The sequence below is a fragment of the Mastigoproctus giganteus genome, chromosome 10, assembly GCF_048544385.1.
Source record: "Mastigoproctus giganteus isolate SK-2022 chromosome 10, ASM4854438v1, whole genome shotgun sequence".
Taxonomy (NCBI): domain Eukaryota; kingdom Metazoa; phylum Arthropoda; class Arachnida; order Uropygi; family Thelyphonidae; genus Mastigoproctus; species Mastigoproctus giganteus.
The window spans coordinates 139,380,990-139,405,658 of record NC_143584.1 but is presented as its reverse complement, the minus strand read 5'-3'; the positions used below and the strand labels follow the sequence as shown (position 1 = coordinate 139,405,658).

At 34.7% G+C, this 24,669-nt stretch overlaps 1 protein-coding gene across 4 annotated transcripts in view; it reads right to left on the bottom strand.

Annotated features, from left to right (window-relative positions):
- The window catches only part of mio (GATOR complex protein mio), a 294,475-nt gene that overhangs the window by 37,404 nt on the left and 232,402 nt on the right, over window positions 1-24,669 (bottom strand). For 3 of the 4 annotated variants that reach the window (XM_090384080.1, XM_090384083.1, XM_090384084.1), the window contains 5 exons: window positions 23,707-23,819; window positions 20,811-20,983; window positions 19,536-19,601; window positions 8,090-8,162; window positions 7,798-7,978 (listed from right to left, as the gene is read on the bottom strand). In XM_090384080.1, the coding sequence (XP_090240206.1) occupies window positions 7,798-7,978; window positions 8,090-8,162; window positions 19,536-19,601; window positions 20,811-20,983; window positions 23,707-23,819 (606 nt within the window). The remainder of the gene's footprint in view (window positions 1-7,797; window positions 7,979-8,089; window positions 8,163-19,535; window positions 19,602-20,810; window positions 20,984-23,706; window positions 23,820-24,669) is intronic. The other variant, XM_090384081.1, reaches the window with a different exon arrangement.

The window sequence follows — 24,669 nt, the reverse complement described above, 5'->3', positions numbered from 1 at the left end:
GCATTCTGTCAAATTCATCTGCTGTCTCTACCGTTCTCCCAACTCCACTAATCACTTGGAGCTCTTTGCAACTTGACTTTCTCCAGTCCAACTTTTCTAACAGTGAGGTAATTTTCCTTGGTGATTTTAATGTTCACAACTCCAGCTGGCTTCCATTTTCTAGTCATACCGACCTAGCTGGTCGAGATGCTGAGGCTTTTGCAATTACTAATGACCTTGCACAGATTGTTCATTTACCTACAAGGATACCAGACAATCTTAACCATACAGCCAACATGCTTGATCTTTTTCTCACAAACAACCCTTCTAAGTATATGGTCGGAGTAAGTGGTCCTTTAAGCACCTCAGTTCACAACTTTGTGATTGTCTCTTCTCCAATGGAGCCTTTAAAAAAAAGTAAAGTGCAGCCATTATCAACCCACTGCAGGATGGAAGCCTCCTCAACACAATTCATGATGAGGGAAATGGACCATAATCTGCCACGCTGGTCCAGTGCGGGTTGGCAGATCGACCGTATTCAGCAGTCAGGGGCTTGAACCCCGGTCTACTCAAAGAGCGTGTGCTACTGCACTCCCACTCCTGCCCACTCGGCTACGGAAGCCTTTATCTCTTGGCTATTCCCAACCTTGTGTTGTTTGGCATTACAAGAATACAAAATGGGATGACGTGCGAGATTTCTTTTCCTTGGTCGGATTACTGTTTCGAAACTTCTGATGTCAAAGTTTGCTCAGATCGTGTCAGTGAAATTATTCTTGTAGGAATGGAATCCTTCATCACACACTCCACTTTAAAATTTCGTCCTTTATCTAAACTTTGGTTTTCCAATAAATGTGCTAAGGCTGTTCAAGAGAAGGATGTTGCATATTGTAATTGGCTTGTTTTCAATTCTTCAGTTTCATTTTCTGCCTACACCAAAGCTCGCAACAATTCTAAAGCAGTTATTAATCTGCCCAAATTAGATTTTGAAAACTTGTTTCTTGCCCTAATGGTAGTTGAGTATTCTGGTCTTTTGCCAAAGCTATTGGCCGCAACTTCTGCCCATCTCCACCTCTGTCAAAACCAGATGGTTCTGTTGTCCCTTCAGCCAAGGATAAAGCTGCCCTGCTGGCATCCCTTTTTTTTCTTCCAACTCATGTATTAATGATCTTAGTAAAACACCTCCCACCATTCCCAACAGGCACCATTCAATGCCTCCTGAGGTCTTCCGTCAGAAGGATTTTGATGAACCTTGATGCTATGAAAGCTCCAGGTCCTGATGGTATTTCTCCACTTGTTCTCAAAACCTGTGATCCTGAACTTATACCTGTTCTCTGCCGCCTTTTTTCACTTTCTTATTACAAAAGTGTTTTTCCTTCTGCTTTGAAATTTGTTCAACATCCAGCCAGTTCCTAAAAAGGGTGACAAATCCCTTCCATCCAATTATCTCTTTCTAAAGTAATGGAGAAATCAATTAACCGCCAACTCTTAAACTTCTGTCTGACCAACAATCACCAGTATGGATTCCGTCAGTGTCGATCCACTGGTGATATTCTGGCGTACGTTATCCATTTATGGACTAATTCAATGTAAAAGTTCGGTGAAACACAAACAGTTGCTCTTGATATCTCAAAGGATTTCGATCATGTTTGGCATAAAGCTCTTCTAAACAAGCTTCCATCTTATGGTTTGCCAACTGTTTCTTGTAATTGGTTATCCAGTTTTCTGTCTGATATCTCACTGAGGGTGATGGTTGATGGTTCTGTCTTCTAACTTTTCCACTAATGCTGGTGTCCCCCAAGGTTCGGTTCTTTCCTCCACTCTTTTCCTCTTGTATATTAATGACCTTCTTCCAATGACTGGAAAGCCTATCCATAGTTTTGCCGATGACAGCACATTGCATTCCACTTTCCATTTTGAGAAACCTTTCCCTGCTCAATCAGCTTCAACTTCTCGAATATCTGCTACCAATTCCTTAAATGCTCATCTCCACGTAATCCTTCAGTGAGGCAAAGACAACTTAGTTGATTTCAATCCTTCTAAAACTCAGTCTTGTCTTATATCTCGCTAAAAAGGATTCTTACGCTCCTATGCTTATCTTTGGTGACACTCCGATTTCTAGCCAAGTCGATATATCTCTTTTGGGGATTACCCTGACTTCTAATCTCTCTTGGCACAAGCACATTACAAATATTGCTTCCTTTGCATCTAAAAAACAGTTTTCTCTTTTGCTCTTGGCGTTACTTTTCTTCAGAACAGCTGTTCACTCTGTAAAATCGCAAATCTGCCCTACCATGGAATATTGTTCCCACATGTGGGGCGGTACCCCCAAAACTTCTCTCAGGCTTCTTGATTCCATTCAGAAGAGGGCAGTTAGGTTAATTAATGACTCATCTCTAACAGAGTCTCTCCACTCACTGTCTCATAGATGTACTTTTTCTGCTGCATGCCTTTTCTACAGATACTTTCATGGGCACTGTTCTTCTGAATTGGCTGCTATAATTCCTGCTCTCTCTTTCAAAACAGCCCGAACTTGTGCTGCGACCAGCCAACATCCATTTACTGTCCAACTTCAAACTCACAGAACCAACTTTTTATCTTCCTCGTTTATTAATTCAACTGCTGTTTTCTGGAACAACCTTCTTTTATACGTATTTCCTGAAAATTACAGTCTACAGAAGTTCAAGTCTAATGTCAACAAATATCTTCTCAACCTCCAACCCAACCAAGCACGGTACCAAGTACTATAGGTTATAATACCTCTCGTGTTTGGGATTTTCATAAAAAAATAAAAAAATTCCTGCTAGGGTAAAATTTGGAAGGATGCTAAGACTGATTTCAGAGTTTCTTCTCACTTACTGCAGAGGTGCAATGCGACATTTGTAAGGTGAAATTCTAACTGATATGCAGCCTTGTAAAAATAAGGAACATCTTTAACATCCTCTTATGATCCTTATCAGTAAACTATTCTTTGGAAAGTAGAGACTAAAGAGTATCTTGAAGGGCTAATAGTTTTCTAGTGAAAATGAGGATGAGGTCATGGTTGAAAAACTCAAAATGACCCTTCACAAAGAAATGCTGATTACTTCCAATTTTGCCAATCACTTTATTGAAATCAATCCATTTATGGAACATAGCCTTAACTTCAAGTAAAGATTGGGGGAATTAATGAAGTTCTATAAAGCAGGCAGAGGAATCAATGAAAAAAGAGTCAATTGTCCCAAGTCTTTTAAAGACAATATCTATCCATCCACAACCTTCTATCAACTAAAATGTCACCAAGTCATCCACTTCATTATACTTGCCTGACATTGATAAACAAGATGATGATGATGATGAAGTGTAGCAGGAGGGTCACCTGAGTCCCTTGTACAGTATTACATATTGTAATAACCTGCCTATCATAATACAAGGGTTTGAAGAACAACCTTCTACATGCAGTCAACACGATGTATGAAATATAAAAGGTAGAACAATACACTGTGTGGCTCTTAGAAATAAAGACGGAATAACAGAATATCTATATACATTAGTAGAATACCGAAACAGAGTAATTAAAAACTTTTAATTACTCTGTTTCAAATTGTTTTAATGTTTTATTTCACCTTGAGACCGAATATTTATTTACCCTGTCATTACCTTGCTATAGCACTGTGTTAAAGGTAAATAAAATTTATTTTATTACTTTTCATTATATTATTTAAATATTTGTGTTTAAATATGTTATTTTGTGTTTAGTAAAGGAATAGGCAACTTAGGTGTTGAGCATAGCCTCAGGCTACCTAATTTCCTACTGGTTTTGCCAAATGTGGCATGGTTTTAAGAAATGTAATGCCTATAGTTGGTAAAGGATTGCAGTAAGTTCTATTATGCAGATATCAGCATTACTGCAAGGTAAGCTGAGGTTACATATGTATTTAGCACCAAAGCAACTAATGCTACAAAGTATCAGTATATTGTGTGTAATACTGACATTGTGTGTACTCCTTGGTCAGTTTTCTGCTTTCTGGGTAATAAACTTAGTTGCCAGGAGGGGGAAACCCTCCTGGCAACTAAGTTTATGCAATTTTCACCTTGAGACCAAATAACTTCAACGATCTAGTAAAAAAATTCAAAATTTCTCAAGCCATTGAAAAAATATTACTGAAATACACATACTAGACCAGTGGCACTGCAAAAACATCTATTGCACATTAATTTCCACCTCACGACTTTCCCTCTATCTGTTTTGTTAATAAGTTTTAAAATGTGCAAAAATATTTTTAAATTAAAATCTTTCATTAAAAATATAACATCAATAAGTTTGGAATCCATTATATAACAAGCAAAATTCAAAAAACCAAAAATTTTTTTCAGAAATACAAAATAAAATTTGGGTCTCGTAGCTGAGGTGCCACCATCTTTTTTATGATCAGGAGTGCCAATGTTAACAGGTTAAGGTAATTCAGAATCCTGATTTACAAGCATCAAGAGATGAGTAATTAAGTTCTTAAGAACTTCATTTTATACTATGCCGTGTTGAATTAGATGGGATATTTTAGAAAGCACTTAAGAAAGTACAAAACTTTTGTTGAGACTACGGCAGATTCTTGATTGTCAGGGAAATATGTTGTGCAAGAGGAATAGATGGGGTAGGACACGAGTAAGGCTCACAATACCAGCCAAAATCTTAATACCGATATTTCGGTATTTTTAATTTATGAAACCAGGATACCGGTATTCCAAAAACAAACATTTTACTCAATAAATTTTGATGACAATTAGGTGCAATAAAGTAAGGAAAAAAACAAGTACTACAATTACTTGAATTAATGTTTCAAATCAAACTTTTATTACAATACTAAATATTCTGACAAAAAAAATTATTAAAAATACAGTTATTCTAAAAACAAAATAATATACATGAAACTGCAAATTTTAGTTATGTTTAAGCACCTACACTACCTGTCTGAATAAAGCGAGCTCTTAAGCAATCAATAGTGTTATCGTTTAAACTGAATCTAATTTTGGTAAACATTTGATTCACGGCATAAAACACCCTTTCAGATTCTATGCTGGATGATGCTATTATACCGAGATAGTTGTAGACGAGTTGCAGGTTTACCCCCTCTTATTCCCTCATCTTCAAAAAATGTTATTTCCTTTTTCAACCATATTTTCTAGGCTTTGAACTTTTTTTTAGCAGGAACAGTTAAGTCTTTAATTACTTACTAATTTGTTTATAATTTAATGATTGTATCTCATTAGAGTCAGGCAATTTCTTGTTTTGGAAAGAATTTGTGGAACCCTGATGTTCTGTTCCATGTTGGTCTTCTAGGGTTGAATTCTGTTCATCATTTTCTAAAGTTTTATTAAGCGAAGTATAATTTTCACTGTAGTATCTTTATTAAGTCTGGGAAATAATTTGCTATCATCTTGTGTCCTGCTTTGCAAATACTGAAGAACTTGTGATAAATTTGTACGCCTCTGTGAAATACGGAGTTTCATTGCCTTATGCAATTCTCTAGCTATTTCATAATTTTGATTGCCAAGATCTGAGTTTCATGACGTTTTCAGGTTTCCTTTGCACTAGTGTGTGAGTGACCAACCCACAAGTTCCAGTCAATATCTGGTAAATTAAAATCCCCCATTATAAGACATTCTGATTTACTAGCCCACTATTTCTCTGTACAATTGTTCATTGTACTCATCAGAGTCATTAGGCCAATAACACATTCCTACTCTTATTTTTGCTTTTGCAGTGCTTATGTCACACCAAACTGACTCAACGGTGCACTGTTCATCTATATAAATTGGATGTACTTCTTTTGATTTTGTTTTTCTTAATTAACAGCATGACACCTCCTCCCTTCCTATCCTGTCTATCCTTTCTGTACACATTGTACTCCCCAAATTCCAATTCTGCATTCCTAATATCAATGTGACATCACGTCTCTGATATCCCAACAATATTCGCCTTTGATGTCTCGACCAACACTTCAAATTCATCAAATTTATTTATTATACTTCTAGCATTGGTATACATGCATGTATTCTTATTCTTAGTTATCCTAACACATCTCTTATACCCACCTGTTTCACGATGACTGCCATCAGTCCCTAAAACCCCCAGCACCCCTCGCTCCAGGCCGCTGCTTATTCTAATAGAAGTAGTGCAAGAATTTCCTTCACCTCTGCCTGCAGCTACTTTTAACCTTTTAGTCTGTGAATCCCCCCCCCAAGCTAGCGGTTTTCCGACCCACCTAACACTGCCTTGATAACGTCAGCAAATATTCTTGCACCCTTTCTATTTAAGTGTAGGTGCCTCTGAAGCCATGTGGGCAGGAGCAGCAGTGCATAGCACACGCTTCTTGATCAGACTGGGATTCGAGCCAGTGACCACCAAATACGGAGGATGCAGAAAGATCAAGAAATAACCACTGCATCTCTGGAGCAATATGGCCTTAGTTGCTAATGCTCCTAAAAACCAAATAACAACAACATTTAAATGTATCCCATCCCTGTAGAAGCAGTCTCTCCTGTTAACAAGCACAGACCACGCTGAAAAAAATTCTACCCCTTGAGCCTTTCACATTCTCTCCAGGGCCGAATTGATTGACAAGGTTCCCATCATGTACTCCCTCTTATTGTGTCTGGGCAGAATTGCAGACACTTTCAAATTTAACCCATACTCACAACAACTTTTTTGCAACATTGACCTGTACTTGTTAAGTAAATCTGCAGATCTCCTACTTTTAATGTCATTGGTGCCAACATGTACAACAATATCATCTTTTGTGCCCTTAAAAGATATATGCTTTACAACATCATCAACTTTTGCCCCTGGCAGACATACCCTGGTCCTGTTCCATCTATCCTTTTTACACAATATATTCCCCATCTCCCTGACAACAAGCACTAGTTCCAACAATAACTAGTTCCTTTGGGACCAGTGCATTCTGCCTTGGAGATTGCCACTGTGTTGCCTGATGCCCAGGAGTGAGCTCCGGCATAGAGTTGGGCAGCTGAGAGCTTGACGGGCCCCTCATTAATTTCTTCGAGGGAATCTACACTACACCTCAAGCTCTCATGGACACCCAGTATAATGCTGACTCGATGCCTAATTTCTAGACAATCTCTGCACCTGGCACACACAAAGACATCCTCCTTGGCTAGATCATGTTCTGTTTCAGAAAGTTCAGCAAACATTTCACAAGTTGCACATTTTTTTAGGCTGTGATGCATTGGAGAATCGCCCCCCTCAGTTCTCCCCCAGAGTGCTGTGACTCGGGGGGGGGAGAACTGAGGAGAACTGCCTCAACTAATGCTAATGCTAATATCAAAACTAGAAACAATTCACTGCACTGGTTTGAAAAATTGTATTAAAATGGATTTTCGATTAATATTAAAATATAACTTTAAAGTTTTACAATTTAGAGACACTATACATTCTGACACTACTGGTCTTCTTCAGTAGATTTAAAATTAAAAGAACCTTTCCTTGCATTCCAAAAACACGATTAATTAACACATAATATTTATTTATAGTGTATTAAATAAACATGATATGCTATAAACAAAGTATAAACACAAGTTTATACTTGCATATAAATAATACATTTGCAAATTAAACAGTTAAAAAACAATTCTTCAAACAAATGAACACTATATTATGGAATAACCTTTCTAAAAGGCAAATTCATGATGACAATGAAAGGAATGAGCAGAAAGAAGCTAATATCAAAAACAAGACAATTAAAAAATGGTGTGGATGTCAAAAAAAAAATCTGAGTTATGCAATACACTACCAATTAAATCCACTTAATAAGCTTAAGTAATTACCTCTGATGCCATAACCTCCAACTATCCAAGAGTTCACAGTAACTCTGTACCCACTGTTGAACTCTTTGGTCTTGAGAAATAGCACTGGGTACAGCATGAAGAACTACAAGACTTGCAGTCTGAACATCACCAGTAATATCAACATACCGTTGAAGGAGAGCAAGTCCATCTAAAGACAACCCTGCATTACAAAATAATCAATGGCTGTGAAAAAATAACCTAAGAAACTGACAATGCATCCCAAAGCAAATTTATGCAGCATGAAATTTATGATAAAGATATCTTTACTTACCAGTCAGTAAAAGTCCTTCCAGGCTACCATTTTCAATCATTTTGGCTTTCATTTTTTCTAAAAATTCTACCAACTAAATGAATAATAATAAAAAAAAAAAAAAGGATATATATACATATCTTGGATTTTGCAGAGTACATTGGTGTTCAAAGAAAGTGCATCACCTAGAAATTTCACATTTCTAACCCTTTTCGCGACGGTATGTTATATTAATGACTAGCATCACAAATAGAAATATAAACAAATGATATTTATTAATAGTTAAGGCAAAGGTAAGTAATATTTAACAGGTGCTATCAAAAAATTCCAAAATGAGAATTTGACAAATCCATTCTGTGAGTGCAGTATAACTGTATGTCTGGCAAAATGGTCCTACATTACTTCTTTAATCAGTGATTCCACTATTTTTCCCTGCAACAGACATTATGCTAACAGGTCTGTAATTACTCATGTTACCTTTTGAAACCCCCCCCCCCTTATGAACTGGGATATATCTGCACCTCTCTAGTCCATAGGGGCTTCCCCTGAATCTAAGGATGCTCTCATAATTATGGCTAAGGGTTTGCTTATGAACTTGGCTGCCTCTAATATAACTGGATAGATTCCACCACCCCTGGTGACTTTCTATGTCCATCCTCAACAATTTCTCCTCCATTTTCCTTTCAGTTATCACAAGGTCATTAACTCCTAGTTAAAGTTTGATAAACTTCTGGCACTCCCTACCCTAAAGAATTCCTCATGGGTGAATGTTGATGCAAAATACCTATTCACTTTGTCTGCAACCTGAGCAGGAATAACCCATGAACATCAAGGGGCCAAGTGCAATTCAAACCCTTCCTTCTACTGTTAATATAAGCATAGATATCTTTGCTGTTTTCTTTGCATTCTTTGTGAGAGACTTCTCATAAAATGTCTTAGCTTGCCTAACCTCCTTTGTGACTTGATTACAGACTACTTTATATCTATTATTAGGCATTTGTATCACCTGATACTTTATACGCATCACATGCACTTTTCTTCTCTGTGACGTGTCTCAATTTGACATCCATTTAAGTCTCAGCCTTGAACAGTATTTCTTCATTGGTATGAAAAGTCTAGTAGCTCCTTTAATTACTTCCCTGAATACTTCCCATTTAGAATTTGCTGTTGGTAACATCATCAGTTGATCCCACTACACACAATTTAAAAACGTCTGAGACCTCTGTAGTCAACCTTACAAAAGCAAAAGCCTTTCCCTTTACTACTGGACTGTAGTATGCCTTTAATTAAATTCCACATAAGAACACTGTGATCGCTGCCACCTAGTAGATTTACCTGCAGATTCTTAGTGCATGAAGAAGCACTATGGATAACCAGATCAAGAGTATTGCTTCCTCTTGTTGTTTCTCTAACATGCTGCTAGTAAACATGTCATCCAAGAAATCTACAAAAACCTTGCTAGTGTATGAGTGACTATACCCACAAATTCCAGTCAATATCTGGAAAATTAAAATCCCCCCCCCCCCATTATGAAAAATTCTGATTTGCTGGCCAACTATTTCTCTGTATAGATGTTTGGTATACTCATCACAATCATTAGGTCTATAACACAATCTTACTCTCAATTTTGTTTTTCCAGTGCTTATATCACACCAAACTGACTCAACATTGCACTCGTTACCCATGTCAACTGGATGCACTGCTTTAGATTTAATATTCTTTTAAACAAAGAGCATAACCCTTCCACCTCTCCTTAGAGGTGGAAGGGTTATTTATAGACAGGGTGTCTATAAATTGTTCATCTGATTCTATGTAGCTCAATTAAAATTTTATTGTAATAGATATCTTAAAATGGTTTGCTGCATTTGTCAAAGAAATTCATTGAGTTTTTTCTCATGCGGTTTACAGTCTTGATCCCAGCAAACGTTGCAACAGTATAGCATTAAAATGGTGAAAATGCAGGAAAAAGCAAGGTGTATTTCGTGGCTGTAGGATACCAAATATCCAGTGACTGTAAACAGACATTTTCAATGAGAATTCCTGAAAGATGCACCTATGGAAGATCAACGAGACAATGGCTGAAACAGTTTCAAACCATTTCAGAAAGGAGCAGGTAGGCCTAGTGTATCTGCAGATAAAGTTTCAGAAATTCAGGAAGTGTTTACCAGAAGCCCTACAAAATCCATCCACTGGGCAAGCCTGCAGCTGTAAAATACTGAAAGCAACATTGCACAGGGTGATTTGCAAGAGACTGAAACTTTATGCTTAAAATTGCAAATCATCCAGGAAATTAAGCCTCACAACAAATCAAAAAAAGAAGAATTCAATGTTCACATTCTCAACTGTATGAAGATGAGCATTTTCTGGAAAATGTAATTTTCAGTGATGAAGTGACATTCCACATGTCTGAAAAAGCTGAAACATAATTGTCGCTTATGGGGATCTGAAACACTTAGTTCGTGAACGTGAATGTGATAGACCCAAGGTAAACGTGTCCTTCAGTCAGGTGACTGGGCCATTTTACTTTCACAAGAACAATGTGAACTCTACAAATTACCTAGATATTCTCAAATTGTATGCTGCACCCCAGCCACATGTTCTATCAGTAAGATAGGGCACCATCACACTGGAGCTTGCTTGCTTGCAAGTGCATGATTTCCTCAATAAAAAATTTCTTAACTGATGGATTGGCTGGGATTGTCCCATTCTATAGCCTCCTTGTTCCCCGTATATCACACCTATAGATTTCTTTGTATGGGACTATGTAAAGGACAAGATGTATGCAAAAAAAGTTAAGAACATCACACAGTTAAAAGACCGCATTGAACAGGCAGTGATTTCCATTTCTCAAGAAATGCTTCAAAACACTTGGAATGAAATCAGCTACTGTCTTGACATTCTATGTGCTACCAAAGGTGGCCATATGGAGGTTTATTGAAGTGCAGCTGTGTGATAAGAAATTCTTTGATTTGCTTTATTATGTGCAGCAAACTGTTTTACAATAACTATTACAATAAAATTTTAATAAAGCTTCATAATCAGGTGAATAATTTATAGACACCATGTCTATCTATTTAAAATCATTATGTAATTAGTATTTCCTGTTCTAAATAATTGTTTCATTAAGGTCTTTTGTCATCTTACTCATTAAAAAAAATTATGAAAAATTATAGTAGCTTGATCATGTATTTTATTGTAATTTACCAATCAGTAAATTTTGTTTCTCCATTCTTAACTTACAGCTTCACTTAGATCTGATGGAGGATTCACAGAGAATCCTCAAATATCACCACATCAAACCCATTTTGTTTTTTATCATTTACATAATATAACACCATCTTAATATTATATATATTATATAATATACACACACATTATATATATACAGTGTGTGTAAATTAATACAACTTATATATATATATATAAGTTGTATTAATATTAAATTAAGTATGCATAAATGGTGTGAAAGATACACAAGGTGCCAGTAACTATAAGGGTGAGGAAAGTAGAAAAAGAAGAGTAGTAGATTAAGTGAAAGGTGAAAGAATGTTAATATCTTAGAGGTTGTGATGAATTAAATAAATTAAGGGCTGAATTGCCAAGCCAATATAAAGTGGGGGAACTGCAAAGTAAAATTAGTACAACAAAATACTAATAAAATGCAAATAAAAATAAAAATAAAATGAAAATGGTATAGCTGTCATCAGATATGGGGGAGAACATTTTTAGTAAATGGTCTAATATAGCTAATGCAAAAATGCTTCATCTGATGTCGGCTGAAATAAATATTAATACATGATGAGGTATTTCATCAGGGGACTACACCTGACCATGTATCAGGAACTGCATTTCTATACTTGTCCATAGTAGCAGAAGAAAAGTGAAAGGCCAAAAAGGAATGAAAATGAAATTAGCACTTTCTAATACAGTATGGACAAGGTTAGTCCCAATGTAGTATAATTTATTTAGGTAAAAATAAGTATCGAGATGGGATAAAAATGGTTAATATCAATATGTTTAAAATAATTATGTGTAATCTAGTGTAGAATTTTATTTTATATAAATAAGAAATCAATGTATTTTAAAAATAGATTTGGAACAAGCAAATGGTATAAAAATGAGGTATTAAATTGAGAATGGGGAAGGAAAAAAGGAGTATTTTAAATAAATAAAGACAAAAAATACTCTTAATTTACATATAATAAACCATTTCCTTCTTAACATCAAAAAATCTATCCTTAAAGCTTTAGTTTAATTCTGTTAAAAATTCAGGTTCAACAATATCCAACTGAAACACATTATACAATACATTGGTCTTTATAGAATTGGCAATATTACTACCCACTGCACTGAATTTTGCAATATTAAATTTACACAAAAATGGTTTGACAATATATCATGGTCCTCATTGCTCAATAAGCATAATAACCTATTGCCTTCAAACAGCCTATACAAATTTGATATACATCATGCTTACAACTACAATCCTCCATTAGGCTTAAAAATTTGTAACCATAAACAACTAGCTACCAACACAGGAAATATTCTACCCACTGATCGTCCATGCCACTGCAATAACCCCATTTATGTCCCTTATATTGAGCAACATCATGGATATATTATTACAGGCAATCTTAACATCATTAAGAACCATGACCTAAAAATTGCTATGAACAAAGGCTTTAAATACAGACCTATAAATAAAGTTAACCTTAATAATATCAACAAAGTATTATATTTAAATCTAATATATTTTGCTAACAAACTTGCTTCAAAATACAACATTACACATGAAGCATACCAAAATTGAATCACTATTGTCTATCATGACATTGTAAAAGCTATATCTAATGCCTATAAACTGTACAATAACTTTTACACACCCTACTACAACCTTAAAAAACATATAATAGAATTACAAGACAATTTTATCATCACCCCAGTAGATAAAGCTTCCAATAACTTTGCCATATTTTGTAAGCAATTTTACTGTATTCATGATGTATATCAAATTTTCTATTTCAAAAATGAAATAGAAAATAGTTCCACTTTCACTGCCTGCCATCTTAATCCTTCAGCCACAATTAAAAAGCTAATTGTTTTACATAAAAAACTACACACTAAATTACAGAATTCAACTCTACCATTTCTCTATATGACTGCAAAATTCCATAAACCCGTAGGTTTCAGATTTATTACTAGCTCTAAAAACAGTGGCTGCTACCTTGCAGCCAAACATTTTTTCAAACTACTAAAAACTTTTTTTAATAATCTCACATCTACTTGGGTAATTAATAATAGCCTAGCTGTCATCAATACTTTTAAATCGAATATTACCATAACAAACACAGAAACATTTGATTTTAACCTCCATACCACATAATCTACTGATTTTTGTGCTAAAACAACTTTATCACAGATACAAAGATAAATTAAACATAAATGAAAATACACGGAACAACTATGTAAACCTCTGTTTGCTCAATAACTATATATTCAATGGCAAACTTACCTATAAACAAACTATTGGTGTTCCCATGGGTTCCCAAATATCCAGCCTGGTTTCCAACCTATTCCTGCATCATTATGAAGAATTATACACCATAAATAATCCAAATTATAACCTATTAGCTTTAGGATATGTAGATGACATCTTAGTCTTAAATACTAACTTTGAACCTATAGTCAAAACTATTTACCCTAGTGAACTTAAGCTAAATAAAGAAAACTCCACCAATCACACAGAAAACTTCCTTGACCTCAATATTACTATTAACAATACTTCTCCTCCATATAATTTTGACATATATGATAAAAGAAATAAATTTAACTTTGATGTCGTCATCTATCTTACCAAATGGCATTCCAATATTTCCACCAAAATACATAAAAATATAATATGTACCCAAACCACAAGACTAGCTAATATATGCAGTAACCAACTACAGTGGCGCCTCCGTAGCCAGGTGGGAAGGAGCAGCAGTGCGTAGCACACACTTCTTGATTAGACCGGGGTTCGAGCCCGTCACCACCAAATACGGGGATGCGGAAAGGTCAGGGAATGACCACCGCATATCAAGGAGCAATATGGCCTTAGTTGCTAATGCTCCTAAAAACCAAATAACAACAACAACAACCAACTACAGTTGGTTGTCGACTTACGACCGACTTCTGTTCTGACTGACAGGTGGTAAGTCGATCTGGTCGTATGTCGGCCATATATTTATTAACAGTATTTTTTAACCTTTCTAATCTTTTTATTATCTTTATAATTTATTTTTATAATCTTTTAAATTTTTATCATCTCTTATTTTTCATTTTAAATACAGTAATGCTTTTATCTTTTACTTCGTTTCTACGCCTAGGCTATCTCTCTCTAGGAGGTTAAATTCAAACGCTCTGTACATTTTAATTGGTTTATTATTCATACTGTTTATAAAAAATACAAAACTACGATCTATAATTACATATACAGTATTGTCATAATTTGAAAAAGAATACTGTACATAATGTACTGTAAACACAAAAATACAATCTAAAATTAATGTAAAAATTAATACAAATGAAATTTACAAAATCAAATTTTTTGTGGTTGTAAGTGCGGCCGGTCGTAAGTCGCATAGGTCGTAAGTCGACGACCAAGTGTACTGTTCACCAAAAAATATAACTCCTTTATAATAAGCTGGTCAACAATAATATCCCTATCAACTTTATAAAATACTATTTCAATATAGTTTCCCATGTTATAATTTACTATATACTGGTCAGTTCTAGACGTATAGTTGTATATTATCTGGTGGAATTCCACTATTTGGTAAGAAATAGCTATACATTATTTCTGATGCAACTATTTCCTTCGGATTGATGACTTTGACTCTTCATTCACTAAGTTTCTACTGTTATGTTTTCCCTTTTCTCGTATATCCAATGGATCTGTTTTAATAATCATTCATGAAATTACTTATAATTAACCTCCCTTATTGAATTTTGGCTTACTTATATTTATCTGCCCATATTGAGTCTTGACTGACTTCTAATGATTTGTTTTAGGATATGGTTGATATCATATGTAGAACTTACCTTGTGGGTCTCGGATTTTTCAAGCTTATGTTAACATACTACACCTTTGAATAGCCATTTCTAGATTTTCCCACTAAAATCATATAACAGCCTTCAGATTTTAGTGACTTTGGTCTATACCAATTAACTATTTCATGTCCATAAACTTGCTTCCTGTTCATTTATAACTGGATTCTTAACTACACAACCAATGGATTTGTCAACTGGTTCTTTATCCTGGGATACATTTACTATTCTTTTTCCACAGTCAATCCACACCCAATACTACATGTGGATATATCTAATTTGATATACATGGAATTATTTCCTGTTCTTACATATTGTAGTTAGTTCCTTGGAATTATTTCATTTACATGGACTAATTTCCTGTTCTTTTATAATTGGATCCTCAACTACATTTATAATTTTAAAGATCCACCACCTTTGGATCTTTATTCAACATGTTACTTATATTGCTACATTTTTGGATATAATGTCAACTGATTATTTTTCCTAGGTTTCATTTACTATTATTTCCATAGTAAATTCACACTTGATACTACCTGTGGATTCATCTAATTTTATATACATAGAATTATTTCCTGTTCTTCTATACCATAAATGTTTCCTTGGAATTGTTTCATATACATGGACTTTTTTCGTGTTATTTCATGTTCCTTTATAATCGGATCCATAACTGCACTACCTTTGGATCTTTAAGTCACCATGTTACCTATTTCATTGGATTTAAACCAGTTCTTTTTCCTTGGATGTACTTTCATGGAAATTTGAATAGATTATAATTAATAATTTATTTATTTCTCAAAATATTTGATGATTCTTATTTCATTTCATTTTATAAAAATAAAATGAAAATGGTATAGCTGTCATCAGATATGGGGGGGGGAAACAATTTTAGTAAAAGGTCTAATATAGTTAATGAAAAATGATTGATCTGATGTCAGCAGAAATAAATATTGATACATGATCAGGACTTTTTGCATGTTATTTCATGTTCCTTTATGTCATGTTTTCAAGTCACCTTGTTACTTATTTTGTTGGATTTACCAGTTCTTTTTCCTTGGATGCACTTTCATGCAAATTTGGATAGATTATAATTATTAATTTATTTATTTCTCAAAATATTTCATGATTCTTATTTACCATACTCTGATACGTTTACTTTTCAGCTTATTATAACATAGCCCCATCATTTGGCCTACATATATATGTTTTTTGCCGCTGTATAATTCTTTATATATTAATGGTAATGTTTAATTTTGTATGACTGTATCACTGTAAAGCCATACTATTCCAACCGTGTTTCTTTTTCTTTTCTCGATGCTAATTATAAATTATCTCCATGCACTTGTATTCTAAATACAACTATAGAGGCCTCTATTTTCCCATTATTTTGAATTTCTTTACAGCTTACTATTAAGTCTGCTTCGATACTATAAGTTGCTTTCTCATGTAGATATATTGCTCATTTGGTTTAAGCCTACATACATTCATCTACGCTACTGAATTTGCGCTTCTCAGCTCCCCACCTTTATTTTTCCCACCAGCTCATTTTCTCCTCGCATTTCTTGAAATACACCAGGTATTGTACACTTTCACTGTCTTATCATACTTTTGGTTTTGTTTTAGATTCGTTTCTTGGCATGTCTCGACACATATTTTTCCTTTCAATACAAGCATTTGTATTAGCTCCCTTTTATACTAATGCTTACAAATTCCAGAGCTCTTACTACAAGGTTGGACTTCACAACCCCAGCAAGCTTAGTGTTATTTAATAACTTTCTCTATGCTTTTTTATCTTTCTGCTGTCTAATTCTAAATTTCTTTCCATTCATTAAACTATTAGTGCAATATGAGGGTGAAATGAACGTTCCTACTACCCTACTTCTATTGCTATTCTTCGTCTTTATTTATTTAAAATACTCCTTTTCCCTTCCCCATCCTCAATTTAATACCTCACCCTTATACCATTTGCTTGTTCCAAATTTATTTTTAAAATACATTGATTTTTTATTGATACAAAATTAAATCCTACACTAAATTTCACATAATGATATTAAACATATTGATATTAACCATTTTTATCCCAACTCAATACTTATTTTTACCTAAATATATTACACTGCATTGGGACTACCTTGTCCATACTGTATTAAAAAGTGCTAATTTCATTCATTCATTTTAGCCTTTCACTTTTTTTTCTACTACTATGGACAAGTATAGAAACCCAGTTCCTGATACATGGTCAGGTGTAGTCCCCGGATGTTATACCTGATCATGTATCAATATTTATTTCTGCTAACATCAGATCAAGCATTTTTGCATTACCTATATTAGACCTTTTACTAAAATTGTTTCCCCCATATCTGATGACAGCTATACCATTTTAATTTTATTTTCATTTTATTAATATTTTGTGTACTAATTTTACTTTACAGTTCCCACACTTTATATTGGCTTGGCAATTCAGCCTATAATTTCCTTAATTCATTATAACCTCTAGGATATTAACATTCTTTCATCTTTCACTAATCTACTACTCTTCTTTTTCTACTTTGCTCACCCTTATAGTTACTAGCACCTTGTGTAACTTTCACATCCATTTATACTTACTCAATTTAATTTAATATTAATACAAATTACATATACTCTTGCAGCCTTTAATGCTGTTTTGTGCTTTTAGGTGCATCTGTCAAACCTAATTTATTAATCTTGCTTTCACTGAAACCATTTCATCTACTGTTTACATCTTTTCTATGTGACTCTTTAAACTTTGCATATGGTAGGGGAGTTCAGCTATAAGGTGTAGTAACCATAGAAGAATCTGTAAGTAATAAATCAATTTACCAGATTAATTTCATTTTATTAATTTCATTATTAATTGCATTTTAAATAAATATATATATATTTCTGGTAAATTGATTTATTACTTACAGGTTCTCCCTATTCTTCCATGGTTACTACACCTTATAGTTCAACCTCCCCTACCATATGCACAAATATGCTGATTTTTACCTTTTTTGTCTATTATTCATTATGGTTGCTGGTCCTTTCTGTGTCTACCATAGTTCCTGGGATCCATAACCCATATTTTATAAATTTTGCATAAACTCTTACAGCCCATTCCAGTTTGATAAGACTTTTGTATGTGTATATATATATATATATATATATATATATATATAAAAATACAGGGTGATTCACTACCAGTGTGAAAAACTTGCAGGAGGTGTAGGGGGGCACAAAGACGAATCAGAATCACATCGCATTGCAGGGTCCGAAATGCCTTCGTCATGCGGTAGAGGACGTTGAACGGGAGGTCGCGTGAACAGCGATCCCGCTGGAAGTCAGCATTTGCGAACCGTTTCTTTTGAAGAAACCAAGTAGCAAAAGTCCTCCGGAGTGGATAATCCGCAGGCTCCAATGATTGGACGCGTTGCAGATGGTATGAACTCATTTGGTTTGTTGACAGTATCCTCCATACAGTGGATTGGGAAATACCGAATTGTTGGCCTATCGCTCGATTGCCTTCTGCAAGACGAAGGACATTCTCCTCATTGTCTGGCATCCTCGTCGTTTGCTCTCAATTCATGGTACCTCTCGTGAAACAACCAGTCTCACGTAACCTTCTGTGCACAGGTGCAAAAATCGTGTGATGAGGAACATGCCTGTGCGGGAAACGTTCCTGGTACAAGCGCAGAGTGGCATGCCCGTTACAGCCCGCAGCTCCATACGCGAGGTTCATGTCAGCCAGTTCAACATTTGAATACTCGTCCATCCTACTGCCTTGGGAATCAGTTTGCAAATGCTGACTTCCAGCGGGATCGCTGTTCACGTGACCTCCTGTTCAACGTCCTCTACTGCATGACGAAGGCATTTTGGACCCTGCAATGCTATGTGATTCCGATTCGTCATTGTGCCCCCTACACCTCCTGCAAGTTTGGAACTGGTAGTGAGTCACCCTGTGTATATATATATATTATACATATTCATATATTTTTATGCTTGAGATACTGCTGTGTGTGAAAACTGCCACAGCATACCTAGCACAGACTATCAAATTGCACTCAGTCATTTAGGCCAAGCTGTTGGCCCATTCTATTGCTAAATTGCACACCATCCTGTGGTGCCTGACTACCTGCTTTATATAACCTGTACAGACACATCACACTGTCTCTTAGAGAGAAGCAAATGGATGATGGAGATGTACCTGGCCACTTAGTATATCACTTCCAATTTGTAATGGAGATTTTCTTGGTGGAAAATATCCATTAAACTCATGATACAGCACATTTTAATATTCTGATCACAATGATAAACATAAGCAGAATAAAAATATTGATAGTCAATTATACATGCTCCATTTCATATGTGATATATATCTTACCTTTTTGTCAGAAAGAAATAAGCAAGCAAAAGCTACTCGGTCTTGAATTGCTACTCCTTCTTCATTCTATAGATAAATATTAGATCCGAGTTGAAATTATGTTTACAGTTTATTGGATACTTTAATGGAAGGTTCTTTCTACATATGGCAATTAAATATTTTCCAAACTATTCTAATTACTAACTCCAGTGTTTGCCAAACTGTTCTCATTACGCTAACTATAAAACCAATGTTTCAAAAACACAGGAAAGAAACTACTTATTTTAAAACTGTTTAGTCCATGATATCAGTTAATGTTTATAATTCAATGATATTTATGTTACTAAACCAACCTCCTCCTCTTTATGGTTCTTGAAACAGAACTATCAGCAAGGAACTGTAATGTCCTCAGAGAATCAAACCAGTCTGACACGCACATGAGAATGACAGCTAACATTCACACTTTCCTTAACTTATTACCAACAACATTTTATAAAATCATGTTAAGAGAAGATTTTTTAAAATTTTCTGTATTACAGTTTGATTAAAACTGAAAAGAACATTTCATGCCACTAGCACACTTGCAGAAAACCGAAGAATTTGTTCATTCCTTTATTGTGTTCTACTACATGCTCAGGTACAGCCAACAGCTGTTACAACTATGAACACTCATTGTGTTAAGGATCTGATTTGGAAAACATGAATTACAGCGCATAATATTCCATAAAATTGGAAGTATAGCAGCAATTATTAATTCTGTAAATTGACTTGTTTGGATGACAATAGAAATGCAAAGGCACCTTTGAATCTCTATGGTTACCCCACTTTTCAACTAGCCTTCCATTCAAGAATTTCATTACCACTCTATGAAAACTGGGGTTCCACTCCAGGGAAATTCTCAAACCAGAGCCACAATCATTTCTCCAATATGTCTAGATAAACAATTCTTGTGACTTTTCCTCCTCCTAGTGTGGAAAATCAGGACATAACTCTGACCATACAAAATACATTTACTCCAGATTGTACTTGATATGTTGAGCATTCGCAGTGAGTTTTCAATGCTACAGTTATGTCAAAAAGTGGCCTCAATCAATAACACCCCAATTCTTATAGGAAGTTTTTGTTTTTGTGTGAGGTGTTGATTTTTTTAAACTATAAAAAAAAAAAGTAATAAAAAGAGCCACTCAAATGTTATTAGTCTAGCTGTCCTTAGCATTAAACTAATTAACAGTTTCTCAAGCATTTTTTTAATTGCATGTTAATATAAATATGAATTAATGTAACTATAATATTTACCAGCACATCATCATAGTTATCACTATCAGCTGTGAGAAAACCAAACATGGACCTTAAGTAGGAATCCTGTAACTGGGGTCTTAGAGTGGTGCACATTTCTCTCCATAATGTATTTTTATCTTCAGTGTAACCTGACAGAGCCATTGCAACAATGTTTAAATTTGTATCACCTCCTATATGAGAAAGATAAAATATTTAAATTACATTGGAAGAAACTGAAATAACACAATTAAAATATATTAATTAACATATTAAGTAAGTTAAACTTACAGTAAACCCTTGCTTTAACAGACCTCAATTCAAACAGACTTAAAAAAAATGGACACTGTCCACTGACACAAGTTTGTCTTTTTTAGGGGACCCAGTGATATAACTTCTTCAGTCTGATGGTATTTAACATGATTTAAAATATTTTCAAAAAAAAGCAGAGTGCTTTGGACTGTGAATAAACTTAACATGTTCACTGCCACCTAAATGTGAGAGAACTCATTTAATGTGGCATAATTTTCAGAATGTTGAAGAGAGAGGAAAAAAAACAAACAAAACAAAAAAACAATCAACATTCTCATATCCTCAGCATTGTGACTGGAATTCGTTCGGGTTCGTCTTCATTTTCCTCCTTGGTGAAATTATCAGTAACAGACTGGGCAATTTCTTCATCTGTTAAAGCTGTAGTAACTTGTAGATCAACATCTATGTCCACTCAATCATTAAATTCAATCTTTTCAACGTGATTAATATTGTGACTTAGTTGACCTTCATGAATAATTAATCCACATTTTTTGAAACGTTTGCTAATGCAGGTTTCGGAACTTCATTCCAGGCACTCATTGTCATATGAAGTGCATCTAGAACAGTTATGTGCTTTGCGACATCAGATGATGTTTCCAAACCTTCATCTATACATTAGATGATTCATTGCCTCGTATCCGATCTATAAAAGGTCTTAAAGGTTTTTATTATTTCCTGGTCAAGAGGTTGAATCAGTGATGTGGTATTCAAAGGTAGAAAAACTAATTCAATGTTTTTGAAAGTCAGCTTTGGATGAGCTGGGCAGTTTTCCAAAACCATTGCAATTTTTTTGTTTTTCTTATCCAATTGCAAATCCCATTTATGAAGATAATCTTCAAATAGAGAAGCTGTCATCCAAGCGTTGGCATTATTGGCATATTCAACAGACAGCTGTTTTACTCCTTAAAAAATATCTAGGCGATTTACTCTTGCCTATAACTTGATTGTTCCTGTCATGTTGCATGTTAAAAGAACTATATAGTATCAGTGTAAATACACCATAGTTAACCCATAAACTTGAACTACGTATGTAGCGTAGAGGGCATCATTTTAATTGTATCTCATATTGTGTTTGCCTTCACAACGAGATAGCTGCTATTGCAGTACTTCAAATAAATAACACTTCTCTAGTAGAGAAGACTACTGTTATTTATTTTCAGCAGTACTACCACCCAGACGATTGTTTCGAAGCTATTGGGCTTCATCATCATCAGTGGGTGGGCAGGTACCCAGGTCATCACAGTTGCGAAGTTATATCCACAATATGAGAGATGCCAAAAGGATGTGGTGGTAATGTATTTTGAAAACAAAATGCACAGGGCATAATCATTATGGGTTTTGATAATTAACTATATTGTGGATATAACTTCGCAACTGTGATGGCTTGTTGTATTACCTGGGTACCTGCCCGCCCACTGATGATGAAGCCCAATATCTTCGAAACGATCTGGGTGGTGGTACCGCTGAAAATAAATAACAGTAGTCTTCTCTACTAGAGAAGCGTTATTTATTTGAAGTAATGCAATAGCAGCTATCTCGTTGCAAAGGCAACCACAATATGAGATACAATTAAAACGATGCCCTCTACGCTACATACGTAGTTCAAGTTTATGGGTTAACTATGGTGTATTTAAACCGATACTATATAGTTAATTATAAATTATCAAAACCCATAAGGATTATGCCCTGTGCATTTCGTTTGTGGAAGGTTTTTTTTTTTTGGCTGATGCTGCATAAGGTGCTTTCTTGCATCATATGCCTCTACTAATGCTAACACGTTGTCCATGGATGTTCTTGGTCTACCTGAGTGTTGGCTTGCCTTCAACACTGGTCCTTGACGAAACATTTAAAACAAATGTGAAAGTGTGCTATGATCTACTCTTGACTCACCAAACACTTCCTGCAGCTATTCATAAATTTGTATATGCGTTTGACTCAAAGTTTAAATTTTGGTAAAAGATCTTTGATTTTAAACTGTAATCTGACCTGATGTAGTATCACCATCCATTTTTTAAAAAGCCTCTACACAAACATTCAATGCAGAAACTCTGTTTGAAGTACACTAATGTTGAGATTAACCACCAAATTATTATTCTGATAAATGTCAGTCATGCAAGCATATGGAGTGAGGATTACATGTGCAATGTGCATTACTTTTGAGATAACTGTCATAAATTTATAATTCAAGTGTATCTATAATTTGTAAGAGAGGGAGTGAGAGAAAGTATGCTCTTGCAAGCATTAAATTATAGGTATTATATGATTTCATCAACGTTTGTTAAATGAAAACCAATCCTTAATCAATCAGTAATTTTATAAGAACCTCTCTTCAAACAAGGAATCGACTGATCTAGAGAAATCACTTACTAATGGCTTTACACTCATCCTCATTCCATCCCAAATTCAGTTATCTGGGATAAAAGGAGATGGGTATAACATTCTTGGTGGAAATCATCCAAGCATAAATTTCATAACTTGATCCAATTCTAAACAATGAAAATTATTAAATATCACAAATACAGAGAACTTTATGAAGACTCCAGTTCTTTTTATAATTAAATTATACTGAAAAGAGGAAATTTTCTTAAGATAATTGGGTACTAACCTTGAGACTGCAAGATACATGCTCCTTTATTAAGAACTTGTATAGCTCTTCTAATATCCAGATTGAATACAGCAATGGCTGCTACTCTTGCATACTGACTATCCATTTCCAATCTGCAGAAATAATTTTATAGTTATAATAATTCACAAATGTATTATGCAGATCTTTAATTTTGCATAACATCATAAAGTAAAATTTCACTCATTAAAAAATGTTATTTTAATCTTATTTATGATCATTTTATTCAAAATAGGTAATATAATTCTCTTTCACTGAATATAAAAACTAATTAAAACACTTATTAACACATTTTCTGCTGTTTATATTTGTGAGGATCCTTTATATGTGCTTTGGGTGCTTCTCGTGGGGCACTGTAACAAGTAGGCAGAGCTTTTTAGTAAATGGATAAGATTTCATCTGTAAAGAATCATCACTCCAAGTAACACTAGCATCTGTTGTTTCTAGCATTCTAACATCAAAGGATGCATCTGAATGAGATTCAGAATCGGCATCACTTAGAATAAAATAGAATAGAATTCTATTTCAGTATCAGATGACATATTATTAGCATTACTAGAGGCATACAATGCAAGAAAGCAAGCTTATGCAGCATCAGCAAAAAAAAAAAAAAAAAACTCCCATTTCACCCTTCCATTCATTCCAAATGACTGTCCAACTCAGTCTTAAATTTATTTAGGCTATTAGCTTCCACAACAAAAGATGGAAGCCTGTTCCACCAATCAACTACTCGCTGGCTAAAGGCAAATTTCCATACATCTATTCTACAACTATCTTTCCTCAATTTGAAACTGTGACCCCCTCAGATTCTTAGTCTGAGCAAGAATCCCATCAACATTCAGCTTGCTCAACCCATTCAAGGCCTTATACACCTCAATCAGATCACCTCACAGGTGCCTACTCTCCAGGCACTGAAATTTGCAGAACTTAAGCCTTTCTTGAAAA